This window comes from Glandiceps talaboti, chromosome 14 (assembly GCF_964340395.1).
Source record: "Glandiceps talaboti chromosome 14, keGlaTala1.1, whole genome shotgun sequence".
NCBI classification, from domain to species: Eukaryota; Metazoa; Hemichordata; class Enteropneusta; family Spengelidae; genus Glandiceps; species Glandiceps talaboti.
Genome location: NC_135562.1, coordinates 1,403,293 through 1,427,006, shown reverse-complemented (window position 1 = coordinate 1,427,006; position 23,714 = coordinate 1,403,293). Strand labels below are relative to the sequence as shown.

Below are 23,714 nucleotides of genomic sequence, written 5' to 3'. Positions count from 1 at the left end.
TTAGGTTTTTATTTTTATTTAAATTGTATTATTTTTGTAGTCTCATATTTTATCAAATAACAAAATTCACAAATTCTGTCTACTTTTTTTTCAAGGATAAATTTCTTCTTATTGTCTATTCACTATGTATTGCCCTCATTTTAACTAATGCTAATGAGATTTTCAAGTATGAACATGTTACTTTTTTTACCCTGGTGGAACGTTTGATTTAATTTGTGAATTTTAGTTACTGCTTAGGAATATAGTAGAGTTAAAAGCTAGAGGCAACTGGAACATAGAATAATTGATAAAGAGTCAGTTTCTCTGTATGTCTAGGTAATATATGAACTTTGTGTTAAGAATATTAATAAGAAGAGTATAGTAGAAAGAGACTTAAAGTGGCCATATGCATGACAATTGGGTATTTATTTGGGATTTTTAATTTATATTATAAAACAATTTTATCATGGCTTCCTACTTGAAAAATCAATGTGACACAACATAGACCAAGTCTGTGTTTGCAACTCAATACATTGTGAAATACTAACAAGTTTACAAAAAAGTACGTACAACATTTGACACATTTTAAATCTTGTTCACGGTATTAAGTTATAAACAAGGACTTGGTATGTGTTTCATGATGAAATCCAAACTAAATAACCAATCTTCATCCATATGGCTAATTGAATGATTTTTGTGTTCATTCGTGTACATACAGCTGATTATAGTGTAATATTACACACTGTGTCCACTATGCCAATTTAACTAAGTGTTTCCTTATCCTTTTAGTGCTGTGTAGTGACTAAGAAAATACAATTTGTATCATTTTGATCCATAACAAAATATCTGTATGTCTTTAAGTTGAGAGTATGAAACCTGTGATGTAACGTCACGATTTCTAGTTTGCACCATTAAATGAGCTACATTGTATCAGCCATCATTAGTTAGAGTGCTAAGTAGGTACAAGCTATATAGATGTCCAGATGTTTAGATGAGTGTCGTGTTAAGTTATAGTTCAAGTGTAAAACCTACACTTGTAGGGTCTATGGTTCAAGTATTCTTGTTGCTCAATCAGAGTCAAAATTCAACTGATTTGTTCTAAATGAACACATGAATGGCTACTAGTTCATAAGTTAAAATGATATCTGGAGTAAAGTCATGTAAATGTGGTATTTTTTGTTGTTGAAGGGGCAAGTAGTAAACCTCTGTACACTGGCTTGATATCTGTTTGATGATTGTCTTGAGTAGAAATCAACTGATTGACTCATTTAATGTTCATCAACAAAATGTAGATTTTTGGGAAGCTGCTAGTGTTTGACACTGTGTGATGATACATGTCTAAGTAATTAGATTAGATTAGCTTAGATTAGATGATATAGATTAGATTAGAGTACATTAGATTACATTAGATTACTTTATAGACCAAAACAATTGTTTTAAAAATATCAAACAGGATTGTACCATAGTGTTGAATTAAACGTTTGTTCCTAACACAAAATTAAAAATTGTTACCTAAATTTTCAACTGCATACTTCATTCTTTGTCAACAGAGTGACCCTAGGTAAAGATTTTCAAACATTGTGTTTACACTACTTTGTGATACAAGCTATTTTTTAAATGCATAGGTCTTTTTCTGAATGACCTAAAACACATCCCTGAGGGAAGCAATTGGAAAAGGCTATTTTATAATGATATGTCTGCAATTACTTTGTTAATTTGCCAGACAAATGAATATAATACAGTAGCACAACAGAAGGTTGATAGTAGTGGTTTTGATGATTTATTATACAACACATGTTAAGGCCTAATAAAACAAATTATGTGGTTCCGATTATGCTTAATTTTAGAATAGGTAGGGTAGGTAGATATGTTTATTTTATTTTATTACATAATTTTTTTCTCTGACTGTTGAGTTCAGGTTTTCCATTGTTTTCCAAATGGTCTCTGTGCTGTTTATTTCTTGTTATCAGATGTACAGCCATTATAGATTGGAAGAACAGTTTTATATTGTCATTATATGTTGGTGTTAGTTTCTGCATCCACTATTTCATGCGACTTCACAATTTTTGTGATTTTATTTATTTTTTCTTGAATATGTAAAAAAAAAAAGTTTAGAGTCAGCAGTGAAAAGTTAGGTGGGGTCGGGTAACCGGAACCAAACAATTATTTTTTAGTCCTAAGTAAGAATAGAAGTTTTAAAAAAAAGACCCCAGTTACAGCAAATTGGCTTTGATATGTTATACTTATACTATAGACAGAATTTGCATGGACATGTCTAAGGATTGGAATTATGTAGTAAAAAAAAGATATGTGAGTATTAAAGCAGTCACATTTTGTAAGAGTACACATTTAGTTCTTGAATTTACTTCTCAGTATACAGAGTTAACCAAATCATAATAATAGTCATGATAATCATAATAATGATAATAATCATAATCATAATGACAATAATAGTGATTAATTGTTGAAAGACCATAACACAACACATGTCTCAATGGTCTGTACACAACAAATCACAAAATATAAAAACATGATTCAGAGGAAAAAATACATAAAAAAATTGTCAAGTGTATCACATCATAAAATCAGAACAGTTTGATGAAAAACAACAAATGAAACAATACAGGACACACCAGAAACTCATACAAATTAAGACACAACCACTTCAACAATAACATTGACAAAATATGAACATTTTAAGATTTGCCTTGAATAATCTCCTATTTTCTGTTGATTTGCATTGGTCTAAAAGACTACCCCTGGTACCACTTTATAGATTTGATAATCTGCATACATTGTTTAGTTGCCTGGACAACTGCAGCTAATTTCAAGACACTTTGTGTGATTCACACAAACCAATATAACCCTAGGCTCTGTTGGATTGAGTTTCTCCACACAGACAGAAATGTTTTACATTATCTGTAATGCAGTAAATTTTTATTTGTTGTTATACATATAATATATCATACCTGGCTGAGAAATTACTTTTTTTATGGCTACATGTATCTCTTTCTTAATGAATCAATTGATAAATATGCTATGTCTGTTTCAGACTGATTGAGACTGATTTAGACTAGCACAAGTTGAGTTTAATAGCTTTTTAGTACTCAAGTGAAAATATTAATCAATAAAACCACATTGCAATATAATATTAATGCCAATACATACCTTCTATACATGTAACATGATTGTCTTCTGGCATTGTTAAAACAGCTGATTGCATAGTATGAATTTCCTTAACATTTTTTTATATTTATGATAAATTATGTCATTGCATCGTTTATGGGTTATGTCTTAAACCATGTTTGAGTTCAGTCAATATGCAAGTGATGGTTGAGTGTGCTTCAGTAAGTAGAATAATGCGAGTACCTTTTAAATATGGAGTAATAACTACATCTAAACATATTTAAACATAGCTTGTGCCCTTTAATTTATATGTGCATTTATATATATTATATATAGAGGTGTATACCCCTCCACCCTCCCAACACATAATGGGTGCTATTTTAGTGAGCTCCATACATGTCCGTCTGTCTGTCTGTCTGTCTGTATGTCTGTCTGTCTGTCTGTCTGTCTGTATGTCTGTCTGTCTGTCAGTGCACAGCCATTTCTCTGACATTTCATTCAAGTTTTACATAACATAATGACATTCAATACTACACAAGGGCCATACACAGGCTGCTGACATCAAATATAAGCAAATAGCAGGCATATTTTTCAGACCATAAAAATCAATATTAACTGCATAACTCAAAAACTGTAATACATAGGGATGCTATTCAAGTGTCTACCCCATATTATCAGGTGCAAGCTTTCTTTATAAGACCTTGACCTTTGATCGTCAAAATCAAGCTAATTCTTGTATGTAGTGTTGCAGTATTATATTGCAAATATTGCGTGATATTTGAAAATAGCCAATTTCCTCCAGATATACATGTAGAGTAGAGGTGATATAAAACAAAAGGATATAATATACTTAGATACATATTGGGACTCTTATGTTATGCCACTTGTATGAGGTCACGAGCTGAGTTTATACACTAACAGGCATATACAGGTTTCCATACACAGATCTCTATACACAGGTCTCTATACACATCTCTATACACAGGTTTCTATAAACAGATCTCTATACACAGGTCTCTATACACAGATCTCTATACACAGATCTCTATACACAGGTTTCTATAAACAGATCTCTATACACAGATCTCTATATACAGGTCTCTCTACACAGATGATATCTCTATTCACAGGTCTCTTTGTACTGCCACATGGTATTTCTATTATTCATTTTCTGTTGCATAAATATTTCATTTCTTATGAGGATATTGTCAAATATATGGAAGTTGCAATTAATTTATGTGAAATGCCTGCATGGACCGGTTTATTACAGACATTCCTGAGTATATTACTGCAGTATGTTCAATTTTATTGATCCTATAAAAGCTAAGGCTTGTGTTGTCTTGAAAGGAATCACCTAGGGCATATTAGAAAGCTTAGAAGACACAGCACTGTACATATATTAGTAAGCTTACAAGACACAGCACTGTACATATATTAGTAAGCTTACAAGACACAGCACTGTACATATATTAGTAAGCTTACAAGACACAGCAGTGTAGATGTATTAGAAAGCTTAGAAGACACAACAGTGTAGATGTGTTAGAAAGCTTACAAGACACAACAGTGTAGATGTGTTAGAAAGCTTACAAGACACAACAGTGTAGATGTGTTAGAAAGCTTACAAGACACAACAGTGTAGATGTGTTAGAAAGCTTACAAGACACAACAGTGTAGATGTGTTAGAAAGCTTACAAGACACAACAGTGTAGATGTGTTAGAAAGCTTACAAGACACAACAGTGTAGATGTGTTAGAAAGCTTACAAGACACAACAGTGTAGATGTGTTAGAAAGCTTACAAGACACAACAGTGTACAGTGTAGATGTGTATGTAACGCTATCTATTAAAGTCTTTGAAAGATAATCAATACACATAGTTTTTGTGAGTGATTCTGGTGTTTTGTTTCAAAAAGTGGAGAATTTGGTCACTTGTTATAAATACTAGATTATAGTATTCAGTATTATGTATATGCCTAGCTTAGAGTCTATCGAAATTTAGCAGATTTTACTCTAAATTTGTACTTGCATATTGTAAATAGAAATGGCAGAAACCCTTCTGTCTAATTAAGTTTTTTTTTCCCCTCAATCTGATCCATTGAATAGTAGCATGTATTAGCAGTGTGTACTGATCATGTGACCCTTTTGTGTTTTATAACACATTGTTGTCATATACATGTAGTCATCAGTGATTGGCTTAAATTGTATCATGTGGTATGGACAATTGACCCATAGTGACCTCAATTTGCATACAGAGGACAATATTCTGTTTACCCAAGGGTACTATTATTACAGTAGATGGGGAGTTTTACAGGTGATTTGATTTGACTCTGGAAAGAATATCATATGCCTGAGAATGTGATATGATATAAAGTACTTATCACCTGGTCTTATTCAGGTAGTAGACGTCATATTACACCTCGTGCTATTATCGGTATGTAGAAACTATTTTCCTTGGCTTTCAGCCTTGGGAAATAGTTGCTACATAACAATAGCCCTTGTAGCAATAGACATCTACTAGTGCCCCCAAGTACAATACAAGTGAAAATAGTACCTCCACAAAATTGCAACTTTCGCAAGATATGTGGCAGCCATATTTTGGCAACCTAACTGAATCAAAACATATTATACAAAAATCAATATACATTCCCTATCAATATAGATGTTCACATTTAAAAGAGTCACTGAAAACACAATATCTAACTGAAAAATAATGATTGCAGCAACTTTATAAATGAGTGGTAACTCATCATACATTGTAGATGTACATTAAGATACGTTTACTGAATATACATGTATTACTGTGGCCTCCCTCCTAAGTGTTAGATTATTACGTTGAGATATTTGTATTAAATATACTACTGTGGCCTCTCTATATTATCATATCAGGTACTAGTATGTAAATAGTAAATGCTGAGTCATCATATCTTGCTGGGTGAGGTGATGAATAGATTAAGTGATACATACAGTATTGGTAATCAAACTTTTACACACACACACACACACACACACACACACACACACACACACACACACACACACACACACACACACACACAGTCATTTTACCAGGGTTCGCTACTTGTGTTTTTGTTAAGGGTGGCAAGTAGGTAAAATCTACCTGAGTTCCCCTGTCATTTTACCAGGGCTCCCTACCAGTGATTTTAGTAGGTAAAATCTACCCGAGTGTCTCAAGTGTTTTCCGGGGTTTCCACCAAAATTGTGCAAGGTATGGAAATGTATGCAAATGTTACCAGACCCCTCCCATCACACTCATGATGTCTTAAAGAAAGACCAATAATTCAAAATAGACATTTATCAATGTTTCTACCAAGGTACAATTCACAACAGACATAGAGACAGACAGCCAGACAGACACAGAGACAGACAGACAGACAGACAGACAAGAGAGAGTGATGTTTAATATGATGTATAAACTATTTTGTATTGATGTGTCTCCTTTGTGTTATTCTATGATAGGAGGAAGGAACCACTTCATACAGAGATCTAAAGAAGAGTATAGAATGGGGTGTCAAGTCTACAACAGGAAGGTAAGTTGTAATGATTGCATAGAGAATGGGGTGTCAAATCTACAACAGGAAGGTAAGTTGTAATGATTACCTCCTGATATCTTCATTCCCGAATTCCATGTATTTATGACTACAAGTAGAGTTTCATGTTGACTACAGTCTAGTGGCTAGACCCACAGTCTTTTCTGCTTACTGGAGTATTTTATTTTAAAAGAAATCAAAGGTCGCATAGCACTGAAGGAGCTTTTGAGGGCGCTAGCCTAGCCAGCTCCACCTAGACAGAGATACTGTTATCACCTTTTATTCAGCAATTTTCTGAAGCACTGATCCAAGGTCTTATTACAAGACTATTCTTTCCTAGGCTAGCTGCTAGACCCCACAGGTTATTCTGCTAAGTTTAAAAGTGACCATAAGTTGCATAGCGCATACCACCAATAGACCTGTTGCCAGTTCCAAGATGCATTGCGTGTCTCTCCATACAATGCCATGTATTCTGTATGCACGGTGCAGAGGGGTTTGCACGCGCTTCTCAGGGGGATGGTTGTCACATGACGGTACCCTGGGTTTACCCATAAAATCCCACTCTGTCATCGATGGTGTTCAGTTTTTGTTCTATAAAATCACCCATAATTAAAGAAGTCAACATGTCTTACCATCATTTCCTGATGAAAATGTTATTTCAAATGTAATAAAGACAAAACAAGACTAAATGTAACAACATAAGTGACTTCCTCTCGCGCAATGCGTCTTGGAACCGGAAAATTGACTATAGTGCTGTCAAGGGCGTGCACCAGAGATATTGCTATCCTCAGCATTTGTTCAGCAACCTTCTAAGCATAGGATTAATGTACCAGTGTTCTACCTGGTCTTGTAGTAAGACCTTGGATCTTTGCTAATAGGGGGTTGCTGAATAAAATTGTAGGTGACGAGAACCTCTGTCTGGTTAGCGCCCTCAGTGGTGACCTTTGGGTCACTTGTAAAATAAACAGAATAGCCTGAGAGGTGTAGCACCTAGATGACATTCTATCTTGTTGTTGTTATTTGTGAATACCCTCTTGATATTCAAATCACACCACATCATTGTAACTAAACTAATAGTGTGTTTGCTAATGAATGACATCAACCCACTCGGCCACCGACAGGGTGGTCAGTGGCCGACTGGTTAAACCACTTGCTTCTTACCACTGCGGTCGGGGTTCGAATCCCATTCAGGGTTTGATTAAATTGACCATGCTGTAAGTAAGAAGAGTGTCATTCAGTTTGACTCTACCGAACAACGCAGGTTTTCCCTGGGTACTCCAGTTTCCTCCTGCATTAACACTAAACCCATGAGGGATGGCCCTCATTGGCCTTCTTGGGAGACAAGTGTTTATATACTTAAAGAACTATCCAGTATAAATAAATAAATAGATAAATAAATAAATAAAAGATTATTTTGTTGTTGGTCAAAATGACAGAAACTAGGTTTTCTTGTGAGTCATCACATAGTAAGAACATGGAATTACAACTACATTTACTCCTAAGAGATTGTACATCAAGTTGGCATAGAGGGCGCACTACTGTTGTTGTTGTTGTTGTTGTTGTTGTTGTTGTTGTATTTTATTTATTAACGTGTCCTATGTGGACTTAAAGTATACATTTGTTTATATGATCTGGTACAATTGTTCATAACACTTGCCACATCCAGCCCCTTGGGCTTATAAGACACAAATCCAATTTTTGCAAAAAAAATAAATAAATACATAAAGAAAGAAACATTTTTTTTTCAAGTGTGAGGAGTATATCTTACAAATTATACATTTTCTCCTTTCTCTTATTATAAGCATCAAAGATAAATAAAGATAACTACTAATTATAACGATGGAATCAAAACAGATACTGAGACTCATGATTCTTTTTCTTGCTTTCTCTCTCTGATAACGTAGACAATGTTACTTGTCTTTGATTTACCTTTGACAAGCTCCAACATGTATTTTCTTTTTTCTATGATTTCAGAGGTGCAGGTAAAAGTAAAGGTCCATCTACCTGGTCACGTTTACCAGGTCAAATGTGTCATGTACCCAATAAACCAACTACTACCTTATCTGCTGGCAGGAAAGGCTGTTTTGTTCTAAAGTTCTCACATGATGGAAAGTAAGTTGGACTTCTTCAACAGATCATATACTTATACAGCCTATTTTAAGGTACTGTACAGTGGTTGTACAGATGAATGAAGTAAAATTTTGAGAAATAATATGATTATACCTCCTAAAGCTTAATTTATGAAAAATCAAGAAAAATAATGGCGATTTGGAAGTTTTTGACCATACTTTGGACACCACAAAACCAGTGTCGTAGACACAGATTGTCTTGACATAGAATGACCAGAGTATGGCTTTGTATGATGTAATAGGAAAGCCAAAACTGATCAATGTCACTTTACATGTAATTAAATTTGTGATTGAAAATATTGATGAATAAATTGTAAAGTGAATTTACCAAATCATAATCTGTGACAGAGTACTCAGTTCTTAGTTTGGCAATAAAATCACTAATTGAAATGTTCATTTATTTCTATTCTAGTTCTCTTGCTTGTGGAGGATCAGACAAAGATGGCTACCCTATTTACATATTTGATGTAAGTATTTAAGATAGCAATATTGAAATACAGTTAGAACATAGGAAATCAAAAATTTGTAGAAAAATCTGATGTATGATCAATTTCTGTAGAAAGATATATCCTGTATGACTGATTTGCCATGCACACAATGTTAAACATTGACAAAGATAACACAGTGTCTCAAGTTGATTTGTGTCTATTCCATAGAAAACAGACTAGATAACATAGTGTCTCAAGTTGACTTGTGTCCATTTCATCGAAACAGACTAGATAACATAGTATCTCAAGTTGACTTGTGTCTATTTCATAGAAAACAGACTAGATAACATAGTGTCTCAAGTTGACTTGTGTCCATTTCATAGAAAACAGACTAGATAACATAGTGTCTCAAGTTGACTTGTGTCTATTTCATAGAAAACAGACTAGATAACATAGTATCTCAAGTTGACCTATGTCCATTTCATGGAAAACAGACTAGATAACATAGTATCTCAAGTTGACTTGTGTCTATTTCATAGAAAACAGACTAGATAACATAGTATCTCAAGTTGACCTATGTCTATTTCATAGAAAACAGACTAGATAACATAGTATCTCAAGTTGATTTGTGTCTATTTCATAGAAAACAGACTAGATAACATAGTGTCTCAAGTTGATTTGTGTCTATTTCATAGAAAACAGACTAGATAACATAGTGTCTCAAGTTGATTTGTGTCCATTTCATAGAAAACAGACTAGATAACATAGTGTCTCAAGTTGATTTGTGTCTATTTCATAGAAAACAGACTAGATAACATAGTGTCTCAAGTTGACTTGTGTCTATTTCATAGAAAACAGACTAGATAACATAGTGTCTCAAGTTGACTTGTGTCTATTTCATAGAAAACAGACTAGATAACATAGTGTCTCAAGTTGACCTGTGTCTATTTCTTGGAAAACAGACTAGATAACATAGTGTCTCAAGTTGATTTGTGTCCATTTCATAGAAAACAGACTAGATAACATAGTGTCTCAAGTTGATTTGTGTCTATTTCATAGAAAACAGACTAGATAACATAGTGTCTCAAGTTGATTTGTGTCTATTTCATAGAAAACAGACTAGATAACATAGTGTCTCAAGTTGATTTGTGTCTATTTCATAGAAAACAGACTAGATAACATAGTGTCTCAAGTTGATTTGTGTCCATTTCATAGAAAACAGACTAGATAACATAGTGTCTCAAGTTGATTTGTGTCTATTTCATAGAAAACAGACTAGATAACATAGTGTCTCAAGTTGACTTGTGTCTATTTCATAGAAAACAGACTAGATAACATAGTGTCTCAAGTTGACCTGTGTCTATTTCTTGGAAAACAGACTAGATAACATAGTGTCTCAAGTTGATTTGTGTCCATTTCATGGAAAACAATCAAAGACTTATATGGTTGATATTCATTCATGTTGATAACATCAACTTCTTTATTTATGCCACAACTTTACAAATATTTAATTGTTGTGATTGCTACAGATACCCTCAGGTAGACTTCGTGGACAGTTACCGGGTCATTATAGTATCATATATGATTTATGTTGGTCACCCAGTGATCATGAAGTCTTATCAGCTTCCTCAGATGGTACATGCAGGTAGGCTAGTATAATATACTATATTTTGTTGACTTATCTTACAGTCATTTTCAAAACAAGAGTCACTAGAATTTGAAAATGAGGTCTAAAATTAGATGGCAGTACATGTAACAAGTAGTTCACAATATGTGTCACCAACTACCTGTCATTAGATCACATGATAATTTTACTCTGTCACATGTCATTAGATCACATGTCACAAGATCACATGACAATTCTACTCTCTCACATGTCACCAACCACCTGTCATCAGATCATCAGTCAGCCTGAAGAAGCATCCAGGATAGGAGGTGAAACTGTTGCTATTCAAAACTACAGCAAGTCCAGGAGTATATATTGTAATTATTTCATAGTAGCATTTCAATTTCAAATATCATTTGTTGACAGGAAATAAATAGTTACATTGACCATAATATTTCCTTCATTTCAGGATCTGGGACGTTGAATCTCTGAGTGCGGCACCAGTTCGTATCTTTCCACATCCAGCATTTGTCTACACTGCAAGGTATCACCCAATAAATGAGAACATTATAGTTACAGGTGGCTATGATCACGTCGTCAGGGTATGGAGTAAACGTGGTGAACAAGTTCATGGAGAAGTAAGTCAACTCGTTATTGAAAAATATTGTGATTTGGTTGAAGGAGACAAGACCAGGATTTACTAACAAGTCAGCATTTAGTTGAAGTACCCAATGTTTTGGTACATGGACAGCCTTTTTCAAGGGCTGAAACAGTAAAAAGAAAAACAGACAAATAAAAAACTGAAACTGTGTTATGAAATCACAAACGTACATGTAGTTTCAGATATCCACTTTTACCAAGAATGTATAATGTCTGTACATGAGGTCATCTCTTTGAACTTTAATGACAACAAAGCTGAATACATGTTTGCCATTAGAAAAGAAAGTCTATCCATCCATAGTCTTGGTTACCCAGACTCTCACTACTGGGGGCTCTGCCTACAAGACCACTAGTCTTGGTTACCCAGACTCTCACCACTTGGAGCTCTGCCTACAAGACCACCCCAAGCGAGAGTCTGGGTAACTGAGACTAACCCATCCAAGGCAAAAAACACTTGTTGATATTACTTTGCAGTGAGGATATTTATTTTCAGGGGAAGGATATCTGACTCACATAACGTCAGTCTATTATATGTCAACACTGACTGTGTTTACTGGTTATTATAAATAGTCCTTCACATAGAAAAGATGTATTAAAAAGGGCACCACGGTCAGATGTGTCAGATGAAAAAATGTTCTTGTATTATCAGTAGTCCACAACAAATGTAGATAACAATTGTAGTATGGTAATTGACATCAAGTAAATTTTTGGTTAATTAACTTATCAGTGTTGAATGAGACTGGTTGCAGTGATACCTATCTAAGATACACCTTGTGTCATGTGATGTTTGTGTTTATTGTCCACATAAACAGTATCTAACACCTGTTAGTTTTGTTGAAAGTAATCTCTTTATTCAATCTCTGAACTGTACACAACACATAAAAGTGATATTAAGTGCATCAAATCATCAACTTAGGGTGTTTACTCATTGCATTTAGTCTCCCAGGCCAAGCTCAAATCTAATGAAGTGCACCCAAATGGGCAACTGCCCTCAACGTACAAACTCAGTAAACTTTTGTTTGCAACATGTACATAATTTGTATATCATTCATAACATGTTATACCAGTACTATATATTTTGACACAAGGTAGCTGATAATTTAACGTTTAATTTTACCTTTTTTTCACAGCTTATGCATGAACTAGACATGCACAAAGGCTATGTTAATAGTCTGTGTTTTAGTCTAGAGGGTGATAAGATGTACACTGCAGATAGTGTTGGTACTATCATTGAATGGAACTCAGAAGTCAGTACTAGACCAAAGTCAAGAGGTGAGAGGTCAAAGTTCAAATAATTATCATCATGAATGTTTAGAAAATTTTAGATTTAATATATGTGACAGAAAAAAATTAAATTTGTTATGTCCCAAACCAGAGAGCACAATGCCATCACAGCTCAGCTGTGAAATTGAGGATACCAACTATCTGTCTCTCTCTCAACTTGATGTACATACGTAACTGATTACTGCCATCTAGTGGCAGTGTGTGAACGTGGCTTGAGGTTCTAGTCAAATGCTTAATGTGAATGCTTTCATATTTGTAGTTGTATGGAATTAGTTCAACAATTTTCAGAATTATTACATGTTGTTTATTTCATTACATAGGTGGTAAAGATGCATGGAAAGTTTTAAAGATAATAGCTGAGAAAGAAATGGAAGGTGTTATCATCAATAATATCAAACTACACCCAGGTGGAAAACGACTACTGGTACATGGCAGAGACAATAACATAAGAATGATTGATCTCAGAATGTAAGTAATTAACATATTAACAGTAAGTGCACCTGGGAAATGAATTAAGTCATTAGCATATTAATGATGGACAATAACATAAGAATGATTGATCTCAGAATGTAAGTCATTAACACATTAACAGTAAGTGCACCTGGGAAATGAATTAAGTCATTGGAATATTAATGATGAGTGCACCTGGGAAATGAATTAAGTCATTAGCATATTAATGAGTTTACCTGTGGAATATTTTACATTGTTAGCATATTAATTGATTGCATGTATGGCGAGTACCTTCTTCAGTTATTGGTATATCAAACTATATCAGTTAAGTGGTCATCAGACTGATAAACAAAATGTAATGTAAACGACAAGTACCGTAGATGTGAAATGTGCTGAATAAAGCAAATCATATATTCTCCCTCATTAAATTTTAATCAGATTGCATTTAAAACAAACTACTTCAGATCTATTTTATACAAAAGTCTACTGTCAGGTGATTCCATTAGGAGGTCACCTGACCAAACGGCATAACATCATTATGCTGATGACGTGAGTGATCCGAAGGAAAGCTATGTAGTCGCTTCAATAACTAGATTCCAGTAAGGTAACTTTACTAACTACTAGTATATTTACAGTTTGTTGTATGAAAGTACTGGTATATCAAGTTCAGATTTTTGTACTGACCTTTGACTTTGATGTGTCTTCATGCTCTAGATATACCATCATGCAAAGGTTCCTGGGTGCACTAAATTTCCGGGAACAGCTCCGTAGTACGATGTCAGCCTGTGGTTCATTTGTCTTCTCTGGTAGTGAAGATTGCCAAGCTTATGTCTGGAATACAGATACTGGTAAGACAAACGTTACTTGTTACAAATATCTTCTGATCATATCTTATCTTACAATTGTCTTTTTCCAACTTTTGGCAATTATGTTATTCATATGCTAACTTTGTCTTGCTTCAAACAAAAAGTTTAGTGTATGAAATTGTCAAATGCGAAGTATCACCCATATTATTACATATTTAGTGAACTTTTGTAAGAGTTTATTACATTGATATTTTGTGATGTTTTGATTGGTAGGCAACCAGGTTTCTGTGTCCTCAGACTTGGTTGCAGACATGCTATATCCGATGGGAAGTGTTGTTTCTAAGATCACATATACATTTAATGAACTATACTACTAAGTGTGTATTTAATATTTTGTGATGTTTTGATTGGTAGCCAACCAGGTTTCTGTGTCCTCAGACCTGGTTGCAGACATGCTATATCCAATGAGAAGTGTTGTTTCTATGATCACATATATATTTAGTGACCTATACTACTAAGTGATGTTTTGATTGGTAGGTGATCAGCTGGCTGTGTATTCAGACCTGGGGTACAGACATGCCGTGTCAGATGTTGAATATCATCCATACGACCATTTGATTGCATTCTGTTCATTTGGTGAAAATCACCTAGTACATATCTATACCTATGATGCCAAGGGTAAGATACAGTTACATTAAATCGTAATGTTTTGTTTTAACTCCATAATGCTCAAGTGGCAGTTTGGCCTACTCTTGGTCTATTTTCACAAGCACATGCAGCGTTCTCTGTAGCTATACTTTCATGAGTGTAGTGAGTTACAAGGATAGTGCAGCTGAAAACACTGTAAGCATGAATGCAAATACTAGGAGTACCCACACTGGTGTTCACATGTCATCATGTGATATGTTGTGTTATCATTACGTAATATGCTTATCCAAAACATCAAAAGTCCATAAAAATCATATGTTCATTGCTTTCATGCAATTTTCAAGTCATGTACAAGGTACAACTGTTCTCATTTGCATATCATTTGCATACAGGTGTACAATAATGTTTTCTAGTAGTGTACTGCAGTGCAAATACCAGTGTTACTAGTATGCACACACACCAATGCAAGTCCTCACTTGTACATAATGTAATCATGCAAGTCCTCACTTGTATATAATGCAATCATGCAAGTCCTCACTTGTATATAATGTAATCATGCAAGTCCTCACTTGTATATAATGCAATCACACAAGTCCTCGCTTGTACATAATGTAATCATTTTCTCTGTACATCATCAGTTGCCCAGCTTGATCTCGGCATTATGCAGGTACAAGAAGTGACAAAGGAAGATGAGGTAGAATCCACTTTAAAAAGTACAAGGAGATCTGATTTACAGTCAGTGTTAGCAACCAAAGAATTAGCAACAGAAACATTACAAGCACAGCAAACAAGAAGGTTGGACTCAGTGTCTAAGAAATTAGCATCTGTCAGTGTAAGTACAGTCATGATAATATTTTGTTGTATAATTCATTATTATAAAATTATGCAATGAGAACTAGCAATTTTATGAATTAGTATAGTGGTGATAAATAATTTAGTGAAATATGAAGGTAACTTTTTTTGTTTTTTTTGCATTACCCCCACATTGTACACATAGTACAGTCTGGTTTTGGTTTGAAGGAAAACTTTCACAATCAACACTATGGTTGAAATACAAGTAGATCTATTGTGTGCTATATTAACTTAGATAAGAAAATTTCAATGCCAAATTTTATTACTACCCTTAAAAACCACTGTTTTTCTGAAACATCCACGACTTAGCCACCATTTAAATTAAGACTACAGACATACCTATTTGAGAGAGCCTATTTATGACAATATCTATTGTAAAGCACCAGTGAGCGTCACTTGATGGATACTAGGTACTATCTAAATCACTTTATTCATTTATTCATTTATTTTAGCCAGACAACTGTTTTTTTCACACTCTAATGTTTGATTTTAATCCTCATCTGACCTGTGTCTTTAGGCTAAGATAGAAGAAGTTTGTTGTTGTGAAATGTCATGTAACATGCTGACAATGTCCTGATAAAGTAAATTTAAAAAATCACATTATGTATGGCAAAATACATTGCTAAATGCCACAATTTATACTTCCTAATGTCTCAACATAGCATAATTGTTATGCATGTGTGCAGTGGTAACAAATGCCTTCATTTCAGATGTTTTGTGCATTGCTTTTAATTTACAGGCATTTAGTGGAATCCTTTCAGACGTGAGGGCCAGAAAACAAACAGAGGTTGCTTACTATTTGTTATTTGATATTAAAGTCATAGTTGTCATCGATAAGCTGTAAACTGCATGGACTCTGCTATATGCCATCATATAATCTAACTAACTCATTACTAATGTACAGTCAAAATGATGTTGGCTGCAATAGTGTTTCACCCATGGGACATGATGTATATGACACAAAGATAGCCACATACATGTATCATATCCAACCTAACAATGCAATACACACACCACACACAGCAGGATCCTTTGCCCAATCACATTAAAAAATGATGAAATGATCAGTTTTCTTTAACAGTGCAGTAGAAACAGGTTTCTGTTGAAAAAATTATACATGGACTTAATGATTTGAATGGCTAAAATTGTTTACTTTCCAACTGATAATCAACATGGAAATTTCTCTGCCTCTATTTCCTTACTGTATGTGGCACCTCTCTAATTAATTCTTTTTGCATTTGAAGTTATCTGTGTGTGCAAAAACATCACGTCACATTGAGTGAAACACCACAGCACCATCATTTATACTACTGTAATGTAAGCTGTCATTTGTAGTGATTGATTTCATGCCATGTTCATTTCAATCTAAAGAATATAGAACAGTTAGTCGTCTCTCATATTCATAACAAACACAACTAATCAAGATCATGTTAGGGGGTCTAACACTTCAGTTGCCTAGCATAATCTTGACTCTAACTCCCTAGCTTGAAAACAAAATGTATATAAATGTATACCAGTCCACTGTTCTACATTCTTGCCATGTCATCTCATTTTACTGACCAATTATTTCTTAATACAACCAGTAACAGACCAACACCCAAGTAAAGTGATTTCAGTAAAATGACTCAAAGTCTACTGTGTGCCACACTTGTTGATAGTTTCCATATTGTGTGTACAATAACAGTATCAAAAGTCTTGTATTTGGCCATAGACCCTATATTTGTACATGTACATATGTAGGGTCCGTGACCATGGCCCTTCCAATGTCATCTACTTGCACACAATGTTGCCAGCTGACAAAAAAACAACTGATTATGATTATTGATAACAGGACAACTGTGATTATATTTAGTTCTCAATGAGATCCAGTCTATTACAATGTTTATCTTAGTTCATTTTGCTTGCCTTCCAATGGTAACATTGTTTACATATTGAACAGATTCTTACTATTCTTGGTTATTAAATTTACCCCGGCACTTTGCCATATCTTGGTGTGAGATACAACCATGAATGAATCTATGTCAGTAGACAATATCAGCCAATCACAAAGGCAAATATTTCATAATTGATGGATTATGTATCTAAGTGGGTTTAGTTATTATTACATGAAATATTAGATTTCAATACAGAACTGTTGTCAAAGTCCTAGACATGTATTGACAGGATAGCCAAGATCAACCCAGTCAAAGTTCTAAATTCTAAACAGTTATAGTACACAGTTGAATTGCATTACTTGGCTGTTACCAGTTGTATATAAACATCTTGTAAAATATAAATATAACACAACATCTACATAACAATATTAACCATTTGTTGATTTCTCAATCATTTTATCTTATTCTTGACAGACTCAACTTTTTGTTTAATAATGATTTGTTTGAATACTTGTGTGACTATGTGTGTATGTTTATTTGAATTCAAATCAAGTACAATGCACTTTCTTCTTCACATTTATAATATATTTCTTGAACCATATTAATCAATTTTATTCCATATTTCTTTGACTGGTTTATCCATTGTGTATACAACTATGTATCCAAACACTTATTTCCAAAATTATTCATCAAATATTTCACTCTTCGTTTGTTTTATTTTACAAAAGCAGGAGGTTTAGCATGGAATTTCACAATAGACACTGTGTTTTTTACATAAATTCTGACACATTTTAACCCTCAACTAACCATAAGAAAGAGTCCACAAACACAGCAGTTATCCTGTAAGAAAGAAATGGGGAAATGATAAAACACTTAACTTGTGATCATTTTGACTTGTACTTCAAATACTGTCAGACCAATGATGTAAATGTGTGCTATCAATGTCCTAACAGGGAATGACTAGGGTACGGTATAACTACCATATTTTCAGTTTGAATACGTACCACTTGATTTGCACATGGTATGAAAAAATGGGGAAATAATGACAATTCTGACCATTTTCACTTATATTTCAAGTACTGTCAAACTAGTGATGTATGATATCATATAATATAGATTGACTAGGGTATAAATACCATATTTTTGGTTTGAATGCATACTACTTGATTTGCACATGGTATGATAGAATGTATTGTAATTTGATATCTAATTATCCTACCCTCAGACTGGAAGACATCCTGGTCAACTGGGTGAAAGTTACCTTCAGCCTGGCTCAATGATGGGATCATACATGGCACCAGGGGGTACCACTCTTAACAGTACTTGGGGGTCTACTTTTGATAGGACTTGGCAAACACAATCTGTGGTAAGTCTCTTGAACTGTTCACCTAGTAATGTATATATCCAAGTAATATAAATAGCCTTGTGCATGATTTAATGTATTTAATAAGAATGGCATTATTTCTGAATTTTCTGTTTTAGAATCGCTAAATAATGCAATGAATGTGTTTAACGTTTTAGTAAAATTTCACAATTTGTAGGAGTTGCAAGCCCAACATGTTCATTGAAAAACCACTGACTGTTTTTTTTGTCACTGTATGAATGAAATTTGTGGTACACAACAAAAGTTGATTTTGAACAAGATATAAACAAGTTTTATTGAAATTGAAAAAAAAAATATAACCATTGAAATTTCCTCATGTAAATTATTAGTTTATATACATTAATATTAGCATTAAATTTGTACATAAATTGAATGCATTTTAGTTGTATATGACAAAATATTGATATATGACAAAACCCGTTCTCTGTCACCTCCAAAACTTATGCATTTACATGGCATTGTGTATTTCCAACATTCAATCAAAAAGTAGGCTTGGTGTTGAAATCCTGAGTTTATTAAAGAATTCAAATTGTTCACATTTCTAATTTTAATTGCCTAAATAATATTCATACTTGCATGTATATTTTTCTGTACCAAGAGTGCCCCTACATATGGGGAAGTACTTCCAAAATATCTTGTTTAATTTCACATCCAAGAAATCAGATTTTAAGTACTTAGATGGATAGTCCTGTGTATGTTGTGAGTTCACTTCCACAAAGTTAGAGGGCTTCTAATGTGTAAAGCAGGTTCATGAATAAGCAGACTATCATGTGCATGAAAATAAAGACATGGTGTTATCTTGCTGGTGCAAAGTGTTTAAACTTTTTTATAAATCATTTCTGAAAATTTTCTCTATGTGCTGATATTTCTAAATAAATGTTCCATCTTATAATGACTTGTATAGGCTGTATAATTATAAATAAGTTAAGTTACTGAAATAAACTAAAATTGCAGAACTAATCTAGCATTTGCTTTCATGTTGATGGTAGAGTAGTGGATGTTCGAACTTACTTTGATGATGATGACTAGTCTGAGGCTTATCACTCAATGAATAAGCTTTTGAAAAAGTCCACAGACTTAGTTATTCTGCTTAACAATGCCATTTGCCAGAACTAGAACAAACCAGCTGTTTCTGATAGCCAAGTCTGTGGGCTATTGTACTTCTGATGGATTGTATCTCTCCATACACACAAACATAAACTGACAAGCTATATTGCCAAAGAATTGTTCAAACGTCCACCACTCAAACTGCAGATCAGATGAAAGCAAATACTAGATATGTTGTGCATTGGTTGTAGTTGAGACTTTCCTATGGCTTTTATTTCATATGACCCTATTAAAGCTTTATCGTAGAAAAGTGCATCTTTAATGTTCTCCACAGTTTGATTTTCAACCAACTGTAAGTCTAAAACAAGTTTAGTATCAAAAAACTTCAAAATATTTCACCAAGATATGGAAATATAGACAGTAGTAAATAAGGGAAACCTGGTATAACTTGTATAAATTGTCATATCTTGTACTGTAATATTGATGGAGAACACCTGGAACATTCAGACAGATTTTATCTACTTACCACCATTACTGTAGTGTTTGACTCAGATAAAAGAAGACTTTTACTAAACTAAAAGTTTTAGTTTTACATTGTTCAAGAAAACTCCAACTCATCCTCAGTTAAAACCAAGATAAGAAATCAGTTATCACCATGCAGACTTTTTAAAGGAAGGTCAAAATGATAATAAAATTATTTGTTATATTTTTGAATTCAAAATAGCAATGGAATACTGTGTTAAATCTATGGAGAAAGATTGTCAATTTCCTAGCTTGAAAAGAAGAAGGGTGAACCCCACATTTCTTTCATATTTTTTTCCCCCAAAATAACCAGAAACAAGCTTACATAATGGCAGAGTTTAAGAGAAATTTGTCAATGAGTAACTTTGATTTTCAGGAAATTGGTCCCTGAGTTGCATTATACCACTTTACAAAATGTTTTAACTGTATAATACTGTGGAGAACACATAGATGCTTTGACTTTATGTGATACTGTGGAAACACTTATCTTAAATATCTTTAACTTGCTAATAGCATAAATTAATCAAATAAATTGCTTGGTGCATTGCTGGTAGTATAAGAACTGTAATGATAAAATTGCTTGGTGCGTTGCTGGTAGTATAAGAACTGTAATGATCAAAATAATATAAACTAATTATAAAAGTCCAACCGGCAAGAAAACCCTGGCTTGTTCATACTAATTATTTCTCACTACTCACAGCAGAGTCCAGAAAAACGTCATCGACCAGAGTCCAAGTTGAAGGTATATTATAAAACACAAGTCATCAAATAAATGCATGTTAATACTAAGCCTGCTGTACTACTACTTAATATTCATACAGCTTTATAGCACATTCCATTGTCTGTGGTGAATTCAGCATTGTCATGTCAAAACTACACATACACTCAATTCTGGAGTTATGCCATGGAAGTGTATCAATAACAGTAAAATGGAATTGTGGTAAAAAAAATGTGTATAGCTCCGTTTACCATAATTGCAAAGGGAAATTGTAGCAAACTTGTTGTGTGTATTAACTAATGCAATAAGGTGAATTGCAATCAGTCAAAAGTTTATACATTGCAGAAAGATAGAGAGTAAAAGTTAAATGAATTTAAAAACCATGCAAAATTTATCATTCCACAACTAAAAATCTGTGTAAAGTATAAGTAAGGTCTGTGAAAATATGTCAAAATATTGACATCAAGGCATTTTAAAGACACATACATGTGTGTATATATACAAAAGTATATTTGTTAGTCTTTAAACATCCTATAAAACCAACCAACATTTGAATTTTGAATTAGATATATTTGTGTAAACGAAGACCTTGGGTAAAAGTGTTAATTGGTGATATTCCATGTATTGTCATTCACACACATACACAGATAGTGCAAATGCAGGAATATATACATACACACACACACACACACATATGCACACACATGTACAGATATATATCACCATGTACTACTAAATACCCATTTTCTCACCCCACCCCACCCCAGCCACATCCCACACACACAGTGACACCAAGGCTTGAAGATGCAAGTATATATTACCATGCATTATACTTGAATTTCCATCCCTTATCCCAACCCCACTCCCAACACATATGCACACCTTGCACACTCCCATCACACACATACATACATACACATACATACATACATACATACATACATACATACATACATACATACATACATACACACACATACATACATACATACATACACACATGCATACATACATACATACATACATACATACATACATACATACATACATACATACATACATACACACACCACACACAGACACATACACACAACCCTCCCCACCCCCCACCTCACCCCCACCCCCCACCCCCCCCCCCCCCCCCCCCCCCCCCACACACACACACACTCTTTGCAAATGCTATCCTTATATAAATTTCTTAAATGAGTCACCTATACATGTATCAGGAATGTGTTTTATTCACCTGACCCACTTTGCAAATTGCTGCAAATGTTGTCACATAATACATGTACCTTGCATGTGTTTTATTCACATGACCCACTATCACTATGTTAATACATGATGTGTATGAACTGCATGCTAATAGCTTAGAGGTGAAAGACTGTAATTTATATAAATACTGCTGAGATGTTGCACAGTTACATATGAGTCATTATATGTGTGATAAATATGCAGTGTCGCCATCAAATATAGCCTGTCTACTCATACCTTGAATGACTTCAAAACTTATCCATTGTTTTATCATCAAGGTCTGTGTTGCCATTTTAAAAAATCATGTTATTTGTTGCGGGAAAGTGATTTGTCAAAACAAAACATTGATGTGGGGATGTGCAATTCTTTCAAGTGAGGTCATTTTGTAAATATACGACATGTACCACATAATAAAAGTACACGCATTGTGATGATTTTATTTTAATACTTAAATTTACCATTTTGGGTATTTTAAGAGCAGCCCTTAGAGGCATTTCCAGTTTAATATGATTTTTGAAATATTATTACAGATGTTGATAGAACAATGTAGTGGAGTCACTCATAATGCTGGGAGACAGGTTATAACAAGTATAACAATGATAAGCAATATTTATGATTTGGTCAAGAAATTATTAAGTCTAGTAATGAAAATTTCTACTCACAGAGTCAAAATATTTCTTGGAAGTGAATCCCAAATCTTTGCTGACATCTCGTCATCATCATCAGAGGTGTCCTACAATGGGCAATTTGTTTGTAGTACACCGCTGACAATGCTGATGAGATGTTGGTGAAAATTCGGGATTTGCTCCAAGAAATTTTTTAACACTGAGTAGAAATTTCATTACTAAGCATGAACCCAGAGTCCTTGAACATTAATTCTCAAACTATTAAATGTTTGAATTCTGCTTTAAGTTTGCAAGACTCCATTAATTAACAACCTGAATGCAGTACAAATGTAATGCTTTATTCATATAATTATTTCTTTGCTTGTTTAAAATGTTTAAAATATAATTTGTAGCAAGTCTCTGTATTGACTCTGCATTTGCAATAGTTTTCATTTGCTGCTAATGCTTGTGCCATTTCTAAATTTTTGTTTTCTTTTTTTCCCGTTTGTCAATTTTGATAATGCATTGTAATGTTAAATGCTTGTAATGATATGGCATGTAAATGAATGGCTGTAACTATATAATGGACTTGGCTATATGGTATTTGGATGCTGACTCCCACTGGAATTCTAGCATTTCATTCAGAACGTCAGAACACCAAGAAAAGTTGGAGAGGTATACAACCTGTTTTTGTCGTGTGAAATCACTCACATGATCATTGACTAATCATTGACTAATCATGCTACTCACTCCTGTCTGCTTGTGCAGTGGTTTGAACCACTCTCGGAATGTATAAGGG

The 23,714-nt window shown here is 33.9% G+C and overlaps 1 protein-coding gene across 1 annotated transcript in view; it reads left to right on the top strand.

Annotated features, from left to right (window-relative positions):
- Nucleotides 1–23,714, top strand: part of LOC144445557 (jouberin-like) — a 46,847-nt gene that overhangs the window by 15,066 nt on the left and 8,067 nt on the right. Inside the window, exons 12-23 of the mRNA XM_078135157.1 lie at nt 6,581–6,651; nt 8,626–8,763; nt 9,193–9,247; nt 10,738–10,853; nt 11,284–11,452; nt 12,605–12,746; nt 13,079–13,226; nt 13,923–14,056; nt 14,552–14,692; nt 15,301–15,494; nt 16,254–16,304; nt 18,614–18,754. Of these exons, the coding sequence (XP_077991283.1) occupies nt 6,581–6,651; nt 8,626–8,763; nt 9,193–9,247; nt 10,738–10,853; nt 11,284–11,452; nt 12,605–12,746; nt 13,079–13,226; nt 13,923–14,056; nt 14,552–14,692; nt 15,301–15,494; nt 16,254–16,304; nt 18,614–18,754 (1,500 nt within the window). The remainder of the gene's footprint in view (nt 1–6,580; nt 6,652–8,625; nt 8,764–9,192; nt 9,248–10,737; nt 10,854–11,283; nt 11,453–12,604; nt 12,747–13,078; nt 13,227–13,922; nt 14,057–14,551; nt 14,693–15,300; nt 15,495–16,253; nt 16,305–18,613; nt 18,755–23,714) is intronic.